Here is an 18,745-nt window from a genome sequence, read left to right on the forward strand (position 1 = left end):
TCCAAACTTCAAACCGTAGACATCTTTATAGCACACACTGGAGCGAAAACTAGGATAGTTTTTTAATTATGTCTCTGAAATAACATCTGCTTGTAGAGCCCTTTGTGAAGATTTCTGTGGAGTTGGGGTTAGTGAGTCCTGGGTTTACTAGACCAGCTGGAGCCTGGGACACACTTTGATCGCTGGTACTTCAATAATGTCACAACCCGGGCAGAAGCTGCTGACAGGAATCATCACCCATCACCACTCCTGAGAAAAGAAATGGAGGGGAGGGAATGTGTAATGGTCTCCATGGAAACAGCCTTTCCAATCCAGTTTTCTTTTAATATCGAATCCAACAGAAAACCCACTTAATGCCAGTTATGTTCGTGGACTTGACTAACAATGCAATTTGTGTTTTAGGCTCAGCCAGGTGACAACTCGACCAGAATCCCCATCCAGACGGAACTCTACACACACGCTGTTCTCTTTGACCACATTTCCAGAAGGAAGACATAAGCAACCCATAGTAAATGGTTTCCTTATTGTTTGCTACATTTCAATGAATTCTTTGGTCAGGAGCAAAGTGGAATCATAAATGAGTCGTATAGCTAGAAGGCAAATAAGAGTAATAAAAGTTAACAAAGAAAGAAAACTGTAATCTTGACTGTTTTTTATTTTACCGATAGCCTCTTGATCTGGTTTAGGTTTTTCTTTTTATTATTATTTTCTTCTTCTTCTTCTTCTTCTTCTTCTTCTTCTTCTTCTTCTTCTTCTTCTTCTTCTTCTTCTTCTTCTTCTTCTTCTTCTCTCTCTCTCATCTTATTTTATTTTATTTTATTTTTCTGAACACAGGCTGGTTGCAAAAGTCCATGGAGGAGACGCTTGTTGCCACTTCAAAGATGCGCTAATTGGTGACATATTTTTGTAACTCAGATGTTCCAAAACAAAAACGTTCCAGGTCCCACTGTTGCCAAATCTAGTACCAAATAGGATGCCATGTGGCATCACTGGCAGTACTGTCCCTCAAATTGCTGAATATTGATAAGGGGGCTCCAATTGGAAGACTAGACTAGAAAAACACACAGGGTTTTCAGTCACACTGAAATGAGTCAATAAAATCTGAAACCTTCTGTGAGATTGTAAAATTATGAAATGAATAAAAGTTGAGCATGTCTGTGTGCCTGGATGACCTGAGTCCCATGACAATGGAGCTCGGGAGATGAAATATAAAGGAAACCAGAAGACTTTAGAGAAATGAAGACATGAGAAAAACCATCATGTTTTGCTAGTGTGCCCTGTGGATGGCCTTTGTGCAAGAAAGACTATTCAAAAGTCACTTTTTATTTAAAATTAATATTTGGTTCTTATGCCAATATATTTTCTAATCAATCTCATAGTGAAGCAAGTAAGTGGAATCAAGCAAGGTAGGAGTCTGTCCTCATGTTGAAGTGGGGGAGAGCCCAGAGCAGAGATACAGAGTTCAAGCAGGGCAAGAGAATTGTATAGCGTGGTATAACAAATCCCAAGCAGGGTGAGTAGAATGGAATTGTTAAAGTTAATTATGATTGTCAAGTTAAGAAAATTTTAAAACACCTAGGAAACAAACCTCCAGAAATGCATGCACTGGCATATCCAGAGAGGTTTGTCTGATGTGGCAGGACTCAACCTGAGTATGGGTTATAGGTGGTGCCATTCCTTGGTGCCCTGATACCCACCCACAAACACACACTGATTGACAGGTGGACTCTCTCTCTGCTTCCTGACTGCAAACGCAATGTGACTAGCTGCATCATATTCCTGCCTCAGTGATGTCTCTTCCACAATGAAGTTCAAACTGTGAGCTGAATTAAACCTTCCTTTCTAAAGGTGCTTTTTTCTATAGTTTCATTACAACAATAAGTAGCTAGTGTGAGTATTAAATTGGAATTGGGTGTGTCTGTGCAATCCCAGATTTCAGTGAATGCACTCTATACAGCAAACACAAAACACAGTGTGTGCACATGCATGCACTTGAGTCTATCCATTTAGACAACCTGGAAGCTGCCACAGCCTGAGCTCCTCAGCACCACTTTTCACTAAAACAAGCAAGAATCCCCAGGAAGCAAATGATTCTAGAGATGAGGCAGAGAAAATACAAATCTGGAATATGCTTTTCCGGAGAGCAGTTAGTGATCAAGGTTGATTAAAAGGACACAGATCCCCATTGGAAAGAATTCCCACTGGGAAAATGTGGGAGAGCTGAGTGTTTCAGTAACAACAGCAGTAGGAACAAATAGGAACCCAAGTGTATAGTGACCACAGAGGGATAAATTAGAAGTCAGATTAGGAAAGGTATAGTTGCAGAATACCTGTCCACAGAATATATAATGATTTTTAAAAGAAACAATGGAAATGGGTGGCTGATATCACTTTCAGCCAGTGATCAAGGAGCATATCACCAGTGGTCGGCAAATTCAATTTATCTTCTACCAGCTAAGATTTATGTCTGAACCAATCAGTCACCTGTCACATTTCCAGGGGGAAGGGAAACCTTAGCTGATGGAGAGATAGTGCATTCACACCCACTTCTAACAGTTCTGCCAACATTGTATAACCCCAGTCTAACCAGGACAAAACTTAAAAGGACCAAATCCTGAGGAAGTATGCAAAAGAAATGCTTATAATATTCAAATGTTAAGACCATTGCTGTGGGATGTCTTTCTGTATGCTGTGAATATGTGTTGCTCTGATTGGTTGATAAGTAAAGCTGCATTGGCCTATGGCAAGGCACCTTAGAGGCAGGTGGGAAATCCAAGCAGATATACGGAGGGAGGAAAGGAGAGGAGGAAGAGACACCAGCCGCCACTGAAGAAGAAGCAAGATGCTAACAGACCAGTAACGCCATGCTATGTTTGCCATGTGGTAAAACATCATGAATGGAAATGGGTTAATTTAAGATGAAAGAGCTAGCTAGCAAGAAGCCTGCCATAGGCCATGCAGTTTTAAATAATATTAAGTCTCAGAGTGATTTATAACTGACTACAGGACCGTGGGCCGGGTGAGACTGTGGGGCCAGGCGGGACCGGAGAAACTTTCCAGCTACAGACCATATAATAAATAAAGGCAGAGAAGCCATCCCAGGCTGCAGGAGACTTGAGACATGGCACCCAAACACAAAGTAATTCTGAGTTGGATTCTTATCCTATAAAGGAAGTTGGGGAACAACTGGTAAAAAAAAAAAAAAAAAAAAAAAAAAAAAAAAAAAAAAAAAAAAAAAAAAACCTGAGAGGTTTTTTATAAAGACTAAGTGGTAGTAAAGTAAAAATGCTTATTTGCTGTTTGGGGCCATTATTTTGTGGCTATATGAGAGACAAGGGACATTGTGGCAGCTGCTCTTTCAGAAATACTGCAGAGGAGAGGGTATGTGCTGTCCTGGCAACTTCCCTGAGATTGTTTTCCTTCTAAATTCTTTTAGTACATTAATTAAATAATTCTGATGGGACACAAGTACCACGGTATGCTTATAAATGTCACAGGACAGTTTGTGGGAGCAATTCCTTCTTTCCACTTTGTGGGTTCTACAGATCAAACTCAGGACCTCATACTTGGCAACAAGTGGTTTTACCTGCTGAACCATTTTGCTGGCCCATGAGACTCCTTTCTACTAAAGTAAATATTTGATGTATCACACTTACAAATTCAAAACATTACTTCCTTATATTTTTAAGCACAGCATATAAATTTATTCTAATTTATTTTGTTTATAGATTTGGCTAATTTCTATGAAACGTTCTATAAAAATATTTACATTTCATTCCTAAAATTTCATGATATTTGACTTTCTACGAATTTCAAATCTTTAACAAATGAGTCTTCCCATGCAACTAAACAAATATTGCAAATCTCAAAAATCAAACACACATAATAGCTTTCATGCTTTCTCAAATGTTCCAATTTATTCTGCCATGTCTATCCTGGTGCCAGGGACAGACCTGACTGTGGCCAGAAGAAAATTAAGAAAAGCCATGCACCCAGGCATACTCACAGGAAACCTGGGTTCAGGTGTGTGAATTGAATATCCGCTCTGGGGTCTCTGGTGGAGAAACCACAGCACTCCTGGAAGCTCATCTTGTTTATCAAATAGAGTTGAACAGAAAGGCAGAGTTATTACATATAGCTGAACAAGAAGTGTGGGGGGTTCTTATATAGGGATAAACAAGGAGGTAGGGTTTGTATTATATAGCTGGAACAAGGATATAGGCTCAGTTACTCTCAGTGGAAGCAGTCTCTGTAAGGGAACAGTCTTCAGGCTCTAAACATCCAGGGGGAAGAAAACCATGGTATGTGTATTCTACACACACTGTCAACACTCACACTAGGTTCCCCAAGGAAGTTTTACCATGCCTCTGAACCTCACCCCAGGAGGAAGGCTTCCCCAATACCTTATAAAACTACAAGCTTCTAATTTAAAATCATGTATGCATTCATTATCCAAACATCACATTTTAAACAGAAATAGCAAATGTTTACTGTTGAAATACTTATCCTCTAATATTAAAGTTTCTTGTAGCTAAAACTACTTCAATTTTTAATGTTATTATTTGAAGACTGTTCCTATATTTAATTCCAATGTTTAAGACACTAGAAAAGCAATTCTATCATCACCAGTAATTTTCCCATTAATTTGTGAACTGATCTTACTAAGAATAAATACTCTCCAGAGGTCTGAGTTGGATTAAGGGTTGCCATAACAAAGTACTATATTGGGTGACTGAGACAACAGTTATTTCTTTTCTCACCGTTATGGAAGCCAGAGCACTATCAAGGTGTCAGCTGTATGCTTGTTTGCTTCTCCTGAGGCCTCCCTCTCTGCCTTGCGGTCACCACCCTGTGCCCCCAGTCTTCCTCTGTGTGTGCACACATCTGTTACATCTGGGTATACCAGTTGTCTTGTCTATGAGGGCACTGGTCTGATGGAATGAGAGCCCACCATAACAGAGCAACATTAACTTTCCCTTTTTAGAACTCCTATCATCAACAACATGAACTTAAGGCTTTCTGTGTACAAACTTGGGTAGACACAGTTCATTCCATAACACAGAATGTGGACAGCAGGCTTCCAAGACATTACCTTGAGATTTTAGGTTCTCATGCAATGCTAAACCAAGTCTAGACCTCTGACAACATCAATATAATGCCTTTCAAATAAGAATTGTCATGGTCCAAGGGCCCTACATTCAAGTCTCATATTATCTAATTTCCTTGTTACTGCAGGATGACTGATGTTCAGTGAATACATGTATGATCTCATTCTATTTCTTAGGTGATTTCCTATTCTTTCTATTTGTAGGTCCATGCTCATAAATATTTAATTGGCACCTGAGTTTTCCACACTATTGGAATGATTGGGACTTAGCCGCTACATGAAAGCTTGTTAAAATGACTACCACCAAATAAGTAGCAGGGGAAGCTGTTAGGCTTTAGCCCAGCACAAACTAGAAGGTAAGTTTGACTGAAGTAGTGGTTGGTGTAGGAAACGAGGTATGTGACGTGTACAAGAAGATCAGGATGCAGGATAGCAGGCCAAAGACACTGAACTAAAACTGAGCTGGCCAACTGAGGGGAAATTAAACAAGAAACTGGGCAGTGCAATAAAGAATAAAGAGCATTAGAAACCAGACTGTTTGGCAAGCTGAAGTTGGTAAATGGCCAAATCACTTTATCTCTCCAGACTTTGGCTCTTGAAGGTGCCTTCAAAATCCAAAACATCCATGGCTTCTCCCGGCTGTTTCTCTATTCTATTTATAGACTGAGCTGAAGGGAAGAGTATTACAAGTTCAGTGTAATTTTCTCCATGAAATGGAGAAATGGATGTAATTACTGTGTATTCTGGATGGATGTGACAGATATCTAAGTTGAATTTAATGATAAAAAATATACAGTTATCACTCAGAACTGAACTAAACTAAACTAAAATTGCATCTGAATCCAGGAACAATAACAATCAAACGTGAACATCAACAAACATCAAACACTCCACTCAATACTGTGGCTTTGTGTGTTCTTTTCAACAGAACAACCCCTGTGTTCCTCCACACCTTCTGCCATGAGAGGAAATGTGCTTTCCATGGCCCTAGAGTCACATGTTCTCAATCTGGGGATCTGTCTTCCTCCCTCCTTCCTCTTTTTCTCTCTTCCTCTCTCCCACTTCTTTTCTCAGAAACCCAGAGAACTGACATTTCATTTCATTACAGTTAGGTGTAGAGCCCCTAGCAAAATTTAAAACCTAAAAAATTCACACTATATAGAATTTCTCATTTCTGTAATTATAGAAACCCTTCTAATATGAGAATCTTCAGAACAGTGAGGAATTCTGGGAGAAAAGAATATACGTATTTGAACAGAGTGGAAGGTTGTCTAGATGGCAGCAGTGAAACTGCACAGTGAGGAGTTCTGGGCTCCGCAGGAGCAATGCCTCTGCTCACTCCATGAGACACACCACTGAGGGACTGGTTCCCTAATATAACTGATGAAGACAAGCGAGTGTGCAGTAAAAACCTCACCCACCAAATGACTGGCTTTTCTATGTTAGTGTGTCTTCCAGAATAGTATGAATTGAAGCAGTATATAATGACTACTGATCTTTTCAGTCTCAAGGAAAGTACAAGAGTATCTACCCCTTCCCTTGTGAAGTGTGAGGTCAGATACAGTTCTCAGACACAAGAAGGGAGAGTGTTCCTCTTGATAAATTCACCAGCTTGGAATAAAATGGAATCTAAGGAATCTTGTTTTTATTGTTCTTGGCAATTTCTGCCGCTGTTGTGAGTGGATTTTATCTCTCATCTCATGTTACATTTGCCCAATGAGTATAGAGAAAGCAGGAATGCAGTGCAGTTTGAATACTCATATTGCATCTGTGCTCATGGAAACTTCAATATGAAGACTTTCAGTTGATATCCTGGTTTTATAAGTCTACAGTGCATACAATGACAATTTTGGTTTTCCCTTTCCTCTGGTGCTACAATTTCTATGTGGTTATGTTAGTCAAGACTTTTTTAGACCCACGTGAATCATGGTGATGATGATGGTATACTGATAATACCTCCAGGGAAGTATTCTCTCAAGGGTCGTTTGTAGAGTGCTAGTCTTTTTTTTCCCCTAAATTTCTGGAATTAAAAAAAAAACTCTGTCATAAAAAAGATATAAAATCAAATATTGCAGCTTTATCTGTGAAACTCACATGGTGACACATTGTGTACTGGGAAGTTTCGAGCAGGATTCTATAGATCCATGTCATTTTAGTTCCCAAGTTGTCTACTAGTTAGCAACCCATACCCCCTGTTTTCACCCTGAAACACATTAGTATCTACATTTCTTCAGATTTATAGTTTCTTTAAAAGTCACATAAAACCTCAAATGTTATATAATTAGTCAGAAAAAGGAATGTACACAAAGCCAAACAGCTCAAAACCTGTAGCAGGAATTTTAAAAGATCTTACTAATTAAATCAAACCTGAGGTCAGTTATTGGGGTGAATGCTGGAAGATCAGAGAAGCAGAACAAGCCACAGCTACCTCACCTTGCCAGTTCCTCAGCTGATCCTGTTTCCTCAGACTGGAAGACTCTGTGTCCTTATCCAAATGAATCTCAGCTGAACTGCTTCTCGAAAACCTGAAAGCTTAACCAGCAAAATGCTTCTAGTTTCTGGTCTTGACGCCTTATATAACTTTCTGCTTTCTGCCATCACTCCCTGGGATTAAAGGCTCACTTCTTGGTATTAAAGGAGTGAGTCACCATACTTGGCTGTATCCTTGAACACACAGAGATCCAGACGGATCTCTACCTCTGGAATGCTAGAATTAAAGGCATGTGCTACCACTGCCTATCCTCTATGTTTAATATTGTGGCTGTTCTGTTCTCTGGCCCCAGATAAGTTTATTAGCATGCACAATATTTCAGGGAACACAATACCACCACAAAAACCAACACACTTGGGGAGGAAAAATGCAGAGGAGTTTATAGTTGGAAGTGAAGTAATCCCTACCCCAAAAGGCTCATGTGTTGAAGGCATGGCTCAAAAGTGGCATTTTGGGGAAGTGATTGTATCATGAGGGCTCTAACCTAACCAACGCATTAACTGACTGGTGCATACATAATTTGATCGTATTAATAGGAGTTTCTCACTGGGGTATGAACTGGTCCCTTCCTTCCTAGTCTTTTTTTGCTTCCAGGCTTTCATGAGGTAATCAGCCTCCTGTCATACATTCCTGCCACCATGATGCTGTTGCAAAGCATGTGTCTTTAGCCACAGAACCAGCCAGCATGGATCTGAAACACAGCTTCCTCATTAAGTTGTTTAAGACATGGTGATGGGAAGTTGGTTGGAACATAGGAATGATGGAAGCCTCTCTGTCAGGCACTGCAGCAGGAAAGCTAAGCTCCACCCCCTTGCAGCGTCTGTCAATTACATATTTTAAATTCTGGAAGATTAATCTGATTGCCCACCCTAGGTTCAGGTATGCATTCTTTGTCAGTACACAATGGTTAGGGTCAGAGGGCAGACAAATTTCCTGTGGCTCATCCCTGTTCCTCCTTTGTTTCTACAGGCATCTTCAAACGATGCTTCTGACTTAGAGAGATACTGCAAAGATATCAACTATAAAAATCTTTAAATCAGTACACATTTTACTAAAGTTCAAGGATGACCTTGTCCCTCAATTTAATGTTAATATTTTAATTTTATTGGGAAATACACTATTCTCTTCTTTTACACTTCAGTGAGATTGGCTGTCAGTGTCTTCTTCCAAAATTAGTTCCTCCAAAGAACTGAAATTATTATAAATAGAATTAAGTTCTGTAATACACTGTGTGTCTGAAGACTGAGAATCATTCCAGGTAAACGAGCTTTTAAAATTAAAATGATTTGTTTGCTCTTAGAATATTTGAGATTTTTTTTTCAATTTTATGTATGAAAACACTTTGTATACACAAAGCATTTTTCCTCTTTGCCAATAAAACTTTACTTATGAGTCCTAAATATTTTGCTTGAGATCTTTTTCAATTAATAGATTAATTTTCAATTAATATTAAAAATAAATTTCACTTAATTTTTAGAGCTATATTAGATTTGCAGAAAAAAAAATAGCACAAAGCAAAGACACCATCCAAGCACCTTTCCCCACTCTGCAAGAGGATTTCTCTATCGGTAACATCTGACATTAATCGGGCCTATTATTTAAAACTGATGAACCAATATTGAGACATTGTTAACTGAGTTCATAGTTGATATTTGAGACCACTCTGTGTTCTTCATTTCTGTGTGTTTAAGTTAATTCCCAACTTGTACAAATGGTAGTCCATTTCTTTTCAATTACTAAGTAATAATTTCTTTAAGGATATCTTGGTTGTTTCCAAGTCTGACAGTTGTGAAGAAAACTGCTCTAAATATTTGTGTGCAGTGAATTGTATGGACAGGAGTTTTCAGCTTGTCTGGGTACTACCAGGAGGCATGACTGCTGGATTATATATGGTACAATTATGTTTAGTTTTGTACAAAAATTGAGAAAGTAAGCCATTTCCCATTTCACACCAGTACCGACAAGAGATCCAGGCGCTCTTCAGCCTGAACAGCACTTCATGTCGTCTGTACTTGGAAATTCAGCATTTCTACTAACTGTGTAGTGAAATCCCCCTTTTTGTTCCATTTTAATTCTTATGCTAGCAAGCCTCTCCTTCTTTTTCAGTTTATTTCTGATTTTCATAGATTATTTATTTCTGGGTCAACACCAAGTGTTTTCACTTTTTTTTCCTTACCACAAATCTTAATTTTCTAGGACAAAATCATCTTCATTTCAATTTTTTTATAGTTCACACAATGATTTTTATAATACTTTAATATCACTTCTTAAGCTGTGGAATAATGTATGAGGATTAAATAAGAACTAAGAATAATACCTACCTTGTAATAAGTATTTGATAAATGTCTGTTTCTTATATAAATCAAATCTCAAATGAACAGTATCAGCATCGTGTGTGCTACTGGAGAACTGACATGCTTTATCTTCTCCTTCATCACCTGTACTTGCTTGAATTCTCCACTCAGATCTGTTTCTCAACTACTGAAAACTGTGTAAGTCTCCTTGGGAATTAAATGCACAGCTCCCTCTATCGAAGAGGACTTATTCCTCTGAACATGATGACTAATACTAAGGAATATCTTGAAAATAGTGTTACACCATGCTTTTATCAACATTCCTCCTGCCTCTGGCTCAGCATTTTGCCCACAGTATACATAAAACTATAAGAACCTTTCTTATTATACAGTTATTATTCTAGAGGGATGGTGGGATGGCTTATCTGTTAGAGAGCAGTGCTTTTTAAATATATGTTACTAATTATTTTTGAGATTTTCATACAGTTGTCAGTAGCTTCTTAGCTAGGGATAAGTGCTGGTGAGCCTTCCCATCATGCTAAAATGTTAAGTGTCCTAACCTTGTGGAGATCTTGTGCAGCAACCACAGCTTCCGTGAGCACATGAATGCCATGGTCCTGTCCTGTCCAGAAGACACGGTTTGATACCTGTCCTTCCTAATTTCTATGCTTACCGTCTTTCTGCCTCTTCAGCAATGATGCCTGTGTCTTGAAGAGAGAAGGATTGACAAAGAAGTCCCATTTGTGGCTGAGCACACCACTGGCACTCATTCTCTGCTCTTTGTCCAGTAGTGAGTTTCTATGTTCACCATTGTCCAGAGAACAGTGCTTTGTAAAATTGCTTCTTTGAACCCTAGTTATGTCTAGCGATCTGAAGTTCTACCTCAAAGAGCAATGCCAAGCAGGGCCACAGAAGCTCTCACAGTCCACAGCAGGTCTCCTCTAGTTTCACTTGGATGATTTATGACATTATTATTTTTTAATTAAAGGCTGAGGAGTGAAAACAAGACAAAAGAGAGACTCCTATCTAGCTCTCCAGTTAGCACAAACTGGGGTTTATCAATGGAAGGAGTGATGATATTTGGGGCTGGATAATATTTTTGTTAGAGGAGAAATCTGCACATCGAAGACCCTTTTCAGTATCCCCCATCTCCAAAGAATCACAGCTGCTCCCAGCTGATGACATTGTCACCAGTGGAGAGGCCCTACTATAGATTGAGTTTCCATACCGAGGGACTAATAGTAGATCCGTTGGTCATCTCTATTTCCTTTTTTAGTTGGCAAGTTTGCTTTTGATACAAAAACAAATGATGTTTCTCATTAAGCTTTGCCAGGCTTGGGGAGTTTCTGAAGACTTGTGCTTGGTGTTTTCATGTTTAAAGAGGTGGGACGAGCTTTGTCGAATCTTCTAACATGATCACATTTAAAAACTTCGGAGTATAAGGTAAGGGAATATGAAAGATTTCAGTTATTAGTTCAGGATGTCCAACAAATGAACTTAAAAACAAGCAACATCTCATTGGTGTATTTGATCTGTAACAGACCTAACGTAAGAAGAGGTCACTGATAACTGACATTAGCAACCTCTGAACACTTTTACTTAGCTCTACTTGGTCAACCTGGACCCATAGTTTTGACAGTATTTCATTTTCTTCCAGTTTTACATTTGGAAAATGGATCTGTGAATAACACCAGCTTCAGATTTCCCTTTGCCTCTCCCCACTGATGAGTCTTGTTTTAATAGAATCTAATTTTAAAGATAAAAACTGTTAATTTCCAAGGAACATTAGTGTTTAGTTTAAAATGGCTCATAATCATAAAAGACAGATATTAGAAAACTTTCCTACTAAGAAATAATAAAATTGTCAATATGTGGTTCTGACTTCTCTCAGGAAGTTAAGTAAATATTTGTTAAGCTGATTAAGCAATAAGTAATAATTAAAATTAAAAATGAATACTGATTTTTTTCTTTTCCATTTATTTATTCCATTGCTGGCATCAACTCATGCAAAAGCCATGCATTTATTGTGTCTACATGATAAAACTAGCGATTTTTAATTCATACACCAATAGGTACATTTTTCAAATTCTTCTAGAACTCTTCTTGCTCACTCTGACCCTCAAGATAATGCAAAGGATTGCACAAGGTAGGACACCACAGTACACTAGGACTTAATTTTCCCCATCACAGTGACCAACACATCTCAGAGCCCCCCACCATCTTAGATTTGAGCTGACAACAGGACAGAAGGAAGAATAATTAAATTATCTTAACTAAGTGAGGTAAGTATTATGGCAGAGCTGTGACATTATTTGAGCCACATAGGTAGGTCATGTGTACAATATTGTTTGTATTATGAGGGACTTAGCTCTTCCCTCTTTGATAAAGTAGTAATCCATTTGATGTAATGATGTTATAGGTTGAAGTGTAGCATGTAGACATTTGATGGCCATATTCTAAATAAGTTGCTTTCTAATCTCTGTGTCAAGGATAACCTTACATAGAGTTTTAAAAATCTTATTTGATTATTTCATATATGGTTTTCTGAGCCATGTATGATGCTTTTGGCAATAGAAAACAGAAAAGGCATTTGGCTGAATTTGCCAGTCAATTTATCCAAACACTTCCACTGGGTCAATCAAATTTTCTTTGATGGAAACAATACATAATAAATTAATTCCAGGAGACTGAAGGCTGAGTTCAGTTTTCTTATAATGCAATTAAGAATGTGAACACATTCAAATAATGTCAGTACCAGCAGGGACTGTGAGTCTCATTATTTATTTCTGAAGCATCCATATCTGATGAACACATTCAAAATTGGATGATGCTTCTGGATGTATGTTTCACTGGCCTCTAAATTTGGCAAACTGTGGAATATTAATAACACAGTTGTGTTTATGTAAGCATAGTGTGAGAAGAGGAATTTGGGAGAGAAGGAGGAAGAACAGATTTAGCTGGCTGAACTTTAATACAATGACAGAAATGGAAGATAGTATATTGAAGAGGGAGAAAGGTATCATAACTCTACACGTGAAAAGCACTAATACTTTCTATAATCCCAAAGAATAAGGATGCAATTATACTCATTGGCTCATCTTATTAGGTATTTTTCTTTCTTTTATTTTTCTTTTTTCTCCTTTTTTTTTGGCTTTGCTTTGAGATGTTTAAAGATACAACTTAGACCCAAAATTTGTACAACTGTTTGGAGATAATTCAACCAGTCCCTCAGAGGTTAACATGGGCTAAACTCCAGGAAACACTTCTCACTTCCTCAGGTTTTTGGAAATGTACTTTTACAAGATATATGGTTAATCAATGATAAAGAATAGATCGCTAAATCATTGAAATCATTCACATGGCACAAAATGCAGATCTTGGACGTTTCCCAGGGCAATGGCACCAAAAGTCAATAAGGAAAAGTAATAGGAATTAAATACAACCAAAAAAGCTAAGAGAAGTTCATTCCTTGGGACAGTTAAGTACACAGAGGTGTGCTCAAGCCAGAAGGAACTTATCCCACCCTTTTAATAGAACAAGTGATGTTTTTAAATGCACTAGAAAAAACGTACTCTAAAACAATGCCATCAGGCAAACTTGGTTGCTCGTGAGAAAAGTATACAATATGTGTACACTACTTGTGCCATCATCTGCCTTACCACATGATTGCTAAGTTCAGCTGAGATGACTGGAATCTACTTAAGATGATGAAATCCTAGGTCGATTATTTTTCACACTAAAAAGAAAACTTCGAAAAGCAAATGCATTTTACCGGTTGTCAATCCTTTGCACCATTACAGTGGTAACATTGAGGACAGTTATATTATCTATAATTGATGATCAGTTTCTGAGCAAGCTGTCATTGTAACCATGATGCTAGATAAAACAAAACATATGAAGCAATACTGTTTGAGCAATAAGAGAGCTCCCTCAATACCATGCATGCTGCTATTTGAAGTTTTGCTATACATACTCTGCAGTGGTTTGAATGAGAATGTCCCCCCCCCATAGGCTTATGTATTTGAATACTTAGTCACCATGACATGGAACTGTTTGGGTGAGACTAGGAGGTGGGGCTTTGTTGGAGGAGGTGGGACTTTGTTGGAGGAGGTGGGGCTTTGTTGGAGGAGGTGTGGCTTTGTTGGAGGAGGTAGGGCTTTGTTGGAGGAGGTGGGCTTTATTGAAGTAAGTGTGGCCTTGTTGGAGAAGATATGTCACTGGGAGTGGGCTGTGAGATTTCAAAAGCCCACAGCAGGCTCTGTCTATCTCCTTACCTGCTTCCTGCAGATCAGGATGTAAAGCTCTCAGCAACTTCCCAGCACCATGCTGGCCTGCCTGCCATGATGATAATGGACTATGACTTTGGAAACTGTAAGCCAGCCCCTAATCAAATGCTTTCTTTTATAAGAGTTACACCTTAGTCATGGTGTCTCTTCATAGCAACAAAGCAGTAATTAAGACAGTTATCAAGGAGCTTGCATAGTATATTAGATTGATTACTATTACTAAGAGACAATAATAAGGAGATAGGCAGATGGCTACAGGGTGATGTTCACAGAATTCACTACCTAAATGTCCAATATTTTACAAACTTTTGGTGTAATAGTAGTATAATTTGGAACTTTTAAAAATTCATATTCCCTATTAATGGTCTTAATTCCTTCATCAAAAGAAACAGAGTATCAGAGCAGATGAAAAGGCAGGCCCCAGCTATTCGTTGTCTCCAAGAAATGTGCTTCATCATAGAAGACAGGTGTTCTCTCAGGGTGAAAAGTAGGAAAAGGTATTCTAAGCAAAAGGACCTTAGATGCAAAGTCACTCTTCTATTGTCTGATTAAATCAGATTTAAAGTACAGCTAGTGAGAAGAGATAAAAGTCACTTCACATTTATTAAGGGAACAATCCACCCCAGAGGATATTAGAATTCTAAACATCTATTCACCAAGTACAGATGTGTTCAATTTTGCACAACAAATGCTGCCATATGTAGAGTTCACTGCCCCACTATCACCAACTGACACATCAGACCAGTAAAAAGAGAACAGAAATAATCTGAATTAAAGGATACCTTAGAGCAAATATACTTAACAGATATCTACAGAACATTCCATCCAAATGCTGCGGATTGTAGTCTTCTCAGTAGTGTATGGAATTTTCTCTAGAGTCAATGACATATTATGACACAAGCTAATTCTCAACAAATAAGGAAAGTTGAAATAATCCTTCGTATTATATATGACCACAGTGAAATAAAACAGCAAGAACTACAGAACATTCCCAATTTTATGGATATTAAAGAACAGACCAGTGATGAAGGAATTATTGAAGCAATCAAGAAGGAAGTTTAAAAATTCCTAGAATTGAACAAAAGTAAAATCAAAGCGTACCCAAACCTGTAGAATACAATGAAATAAGTCCTAAGAGGGAGTTTTATAGCTTTAAGTGCTTGTGTTAAGAAATCAGAGAGATCTCAAATAAATAAATCAGTAATATGTCTTAGAGCCTGAGGAAAGCCAGGGCAGGAACTCGAGGCAGGAACTGAAGTAGAAACCATGGAGAAACACTACTTACTGGCTTGCTCTTCTACTGGCTTGCTCAGCCTGCTTTCCTATACAATCCAAGGGGTGGTACCACTGACATTGAGCTGGGCCCTCCCATATTAACCAAGATAATACTCCACAGACTTGCCTAGAGGCCAATCTTTTGTTTGTTTGTTTGTTTTTGTTTTTTGGTTTTTCAAGACAGGGTTTCTCTGTGTAGCTTTGTGCCTTTCCTGGATCTCGCTCTATAGACCAGGCTGGCCTTGAACTCACAAAGATCTACCTGCCTCTGCCTCCCAAGTGCTGGGATTAAAGACGTGTGCCACCACCACCCGGCTAAGGCCAATCTTATGTAGGCATTGTCTCAATTAAAATTCCCTCTTTACAGATATAGCTGTTTGTGTCAAGCTGACAAAAGCCAACCAGCACAATTGACACCTTGTCAATCTGACACACAAACACATCACTTGATAATCCATAACTTCTTTATTGTTCATTCCCAAGTCAATATCACAATATAAAACATCCAACTTCTAAGAGTCCCAATCCTGAAAAAATTTTAAATCTTGAAATTTTAAAAGAAATAGGTGAATTTCTAAATGCAGAAAACTTACCAAATTTCAATCAAGACAAGACAAATAATCACAATAGCACCCACACTCTCTTTTGAAGTTCAAAGTCTCTCCAAAATATCCAAATCCTCTCTAAGATGCTAAACTCTGTGGTGGTATTTTACTTGTACTGAAATGTGATTTTAATTGTATGTTAATAAATAAAGTTGTCTGGGGGTCAGAGCTATTAGAGTCATAGCAAGTGCATGGCAGCGGTGGCGCACGCCTTTAAGGACCTGGAGGGCAGTACATTCAGGCAGTGATGAGGCAGTCACATGTTTGGGTTTACAACCAATGAGAAGGCAGAACAGGAAGACTTTAAAGACAGACACACAGGAAGTAGGTCCTTTTCGGAGAGCTCTCTTGGCTGGAGAGGATCCCTGAATCAGGAAGGGTGAGGCTCTTAGCTCTGACCTCTTGGCTTTCTTTGAATTGGCTCTGTGTTTCTTATTTTATAAGACCGTTGGTTACATCTACAAAACTCTTTCTAAAACTCCAAAGATTAAAACTCCCAAGTCTCTAAGAAAGTGTGTGTTCTCCTTAAAAGTTCAAGTCTCTCAACTGTGGGATCCTGTAAAATCAAAATAACAAATTAAATAGTTTCTTATTCAAAGAAGGAAGAATCAGGACATAATCACAATCAAACAAAGCAAAATCTAAACCCAACAGTGTAAAAAGTCCAGTGCTTAATGTCTGGATCCCATTACAACCCTCTTACTCAAAAGAGCCTTGGGGATAAAAAATGAATGAAAGAAAGAATGGGATCTTTGAAAAAATCAGTAAGCCTGACAGACCAGTAGTCAAACCAGCCAAAAGAGAGAGAAGATCCAAATCATCAAAATTATCAATAAAAGTGACATTATAACAAAGAAGAATAAAATTTATAAAATCATTATGGTGTGCCTTAAAAAATGTATATTCCATTAAAGTCAAAATTTTAAAAGAAATGGATGCATTTCTAAGTGCAGATGACCTACCAAATGGAAATCAAGACAAATAATTTAAACGTATCTATAGATGTGGTAACATTGAAACAGAAATAAATGCATAATTCTAGACACTGTAGACCCTAGACTATCCACCAGAAAACTCTTAGGACTTACAAATACTTTTATCAGAGTGGCAGTACACAAAACCAACACACAAAACTTTCTAGCCATCTTATATACCAATAATGAACATGGGAAACAATTCCATTCAAAATAGCCTCAAAAACTAAAATAAAATACCCCAGAACAAACCAAATCAAAGAAATGGACACCAACACTGAAAATTTAGAAAGCACTAAAAGGACAGTTGAAGAAGATTTCAGAGATATAAAGTCCATAGTATGCAAGAACTAATACCATAAAAAACGATTACCTTACCAAAAGTGATTTAGAGATTCAATGCCATGCCAAGAAAAATCCAATTCTATTCTGAGGAAGCAATCATAAAATTCATTTGGGAGCACAAAATATTAGTAATAGCTAAAGCAACCATGAGCAAACATATAAGGCTGGTGGTATCACACACCTGATTTCAAGTTATATTACAGAGTGATCATAGCAAAACAGCCTGGGACTGGTCCTAAAGCAAGTGTACAGACCAATGGAATAGAATAGCAGATCCATGTACAAACCCATGCTACTAATGCCACCATCCATATATAAACCCATGCTATGCTAGCCATCTTAATTTAAATGAAATTTTTATTCTTTGATATAATTTTGTATAGTAGTATTATTATCATATTCACTTCTAATTCCTCCCATGTCACCCCTCTCCATCTTAACTTCATTACCTACCCAACTTTTGAATTTTCTTCTTCCCCCATCCATCATTGCTGTGGGTGATTGATTGATAAATAAAACACTGATTGGCCAGTAGCCAGGCAGGAAGTATAGGTGGGACTAGCAGAGAGAAGAATTGAGAGAACAGGAAGGCGGAGAGGATGAGACGCCAGCCTGCCATCCAGGGAGCATCATGTAAAGGCAGCAGGTAAAGCCACGGAACACGTGGCAACATATAGATCAACAGAAATGGGCTGAGTATAAGAGTAAGAGCTAGACAATGGTAGGCCTGAGCTAATGGCCAAGCAGTTTAAATAGTATAAGTATCTGTATGTTTATTTTATAAGTGGGCTACAGGACTGCCAGGGCTTGGAAAGACCTGGAGAGAAAAACTCAAGCTACACATCATGGTATCCAGTTTGTGTTACTCAACTGCTCTTGGAAGTGGGAACACCTCTGATGAATCGTGTCATTAAAGAAATCCCATTGGAGAAAAGATAGCCTCTTTAACCATGGTGCTGAGGCAGCAGTCAGCTGTGTGCAGGAGAGTGAAACAAGGTACTAATCCTCACCTTGCACAAACATCAACTCCAGATGGATCAAACATAAGACCTGAAATTCTGAAAGTGCTAAAAGAAAAAGAAAATACTTCAGGATAGAGGGATGAGTGAAGAATTTCAGATTAGGACTCCAGTTGTTCCAGAAATGAGGCCAACAGTCAACAAATGGGACCTCGTGAAGTTTTTTTTAAAAAAAACTCTTCACAGCAAATAGTTAATAGAGTGAAGAGACAGAGTACAGAGTGCAGAGAAATATTTGCACAGTATACATCTAACAGAGGATTAATGTCTAGTCTATATAAAGAACTAAAAAATTGGACAAGAAATTAAGCAACCCAATTAGTGAAATGAGCTAAGAAACCCTAAAGAA

General features: G+C 38.2%; 1 protein-coding gene across 1 annotated transcript in view; it reads left to right on the forward strand.

The window, feature by feature from the left end:
• Positions 1-640, forward strand: part of Cfap299 (cilia and flagella associated protein 299) — a 498,813-nt gene extending 498,173 nt beyond the window's left edge. The window contains exon 6 of the mRNA XM_052735435.1: positions 403-640. Within this exon, the coding sequence (XP_052591395.1) occupies positions 403-498 (96 nt within the window). The 3' untranslated portion in view covers positions 499-640. The remainder of the gene's footprint in view (positions 1-402) is intronic.
• The last annotated feature ends 18,105 nt before the right edge of the window (positions 641-18,745 follow it).

Source organism: Peromyscus californicus, unplaced genomic scaffold (genome assembly GCF_007827085.1).
Source record: "Peromyscus californicus insignis strain IS unplaced genomic scaffold, ASM782708v3 Scaffold_13__1_contigs__length_99412109, whole genome shotgun sequence".
In the NCBI taxonomy this organism is placed as follows: Eukaryota; Metazoa; Chordata; class Mammalia; order Rodentia; family Cricetidae; genus Peromyscus; species Peromyscus californicus.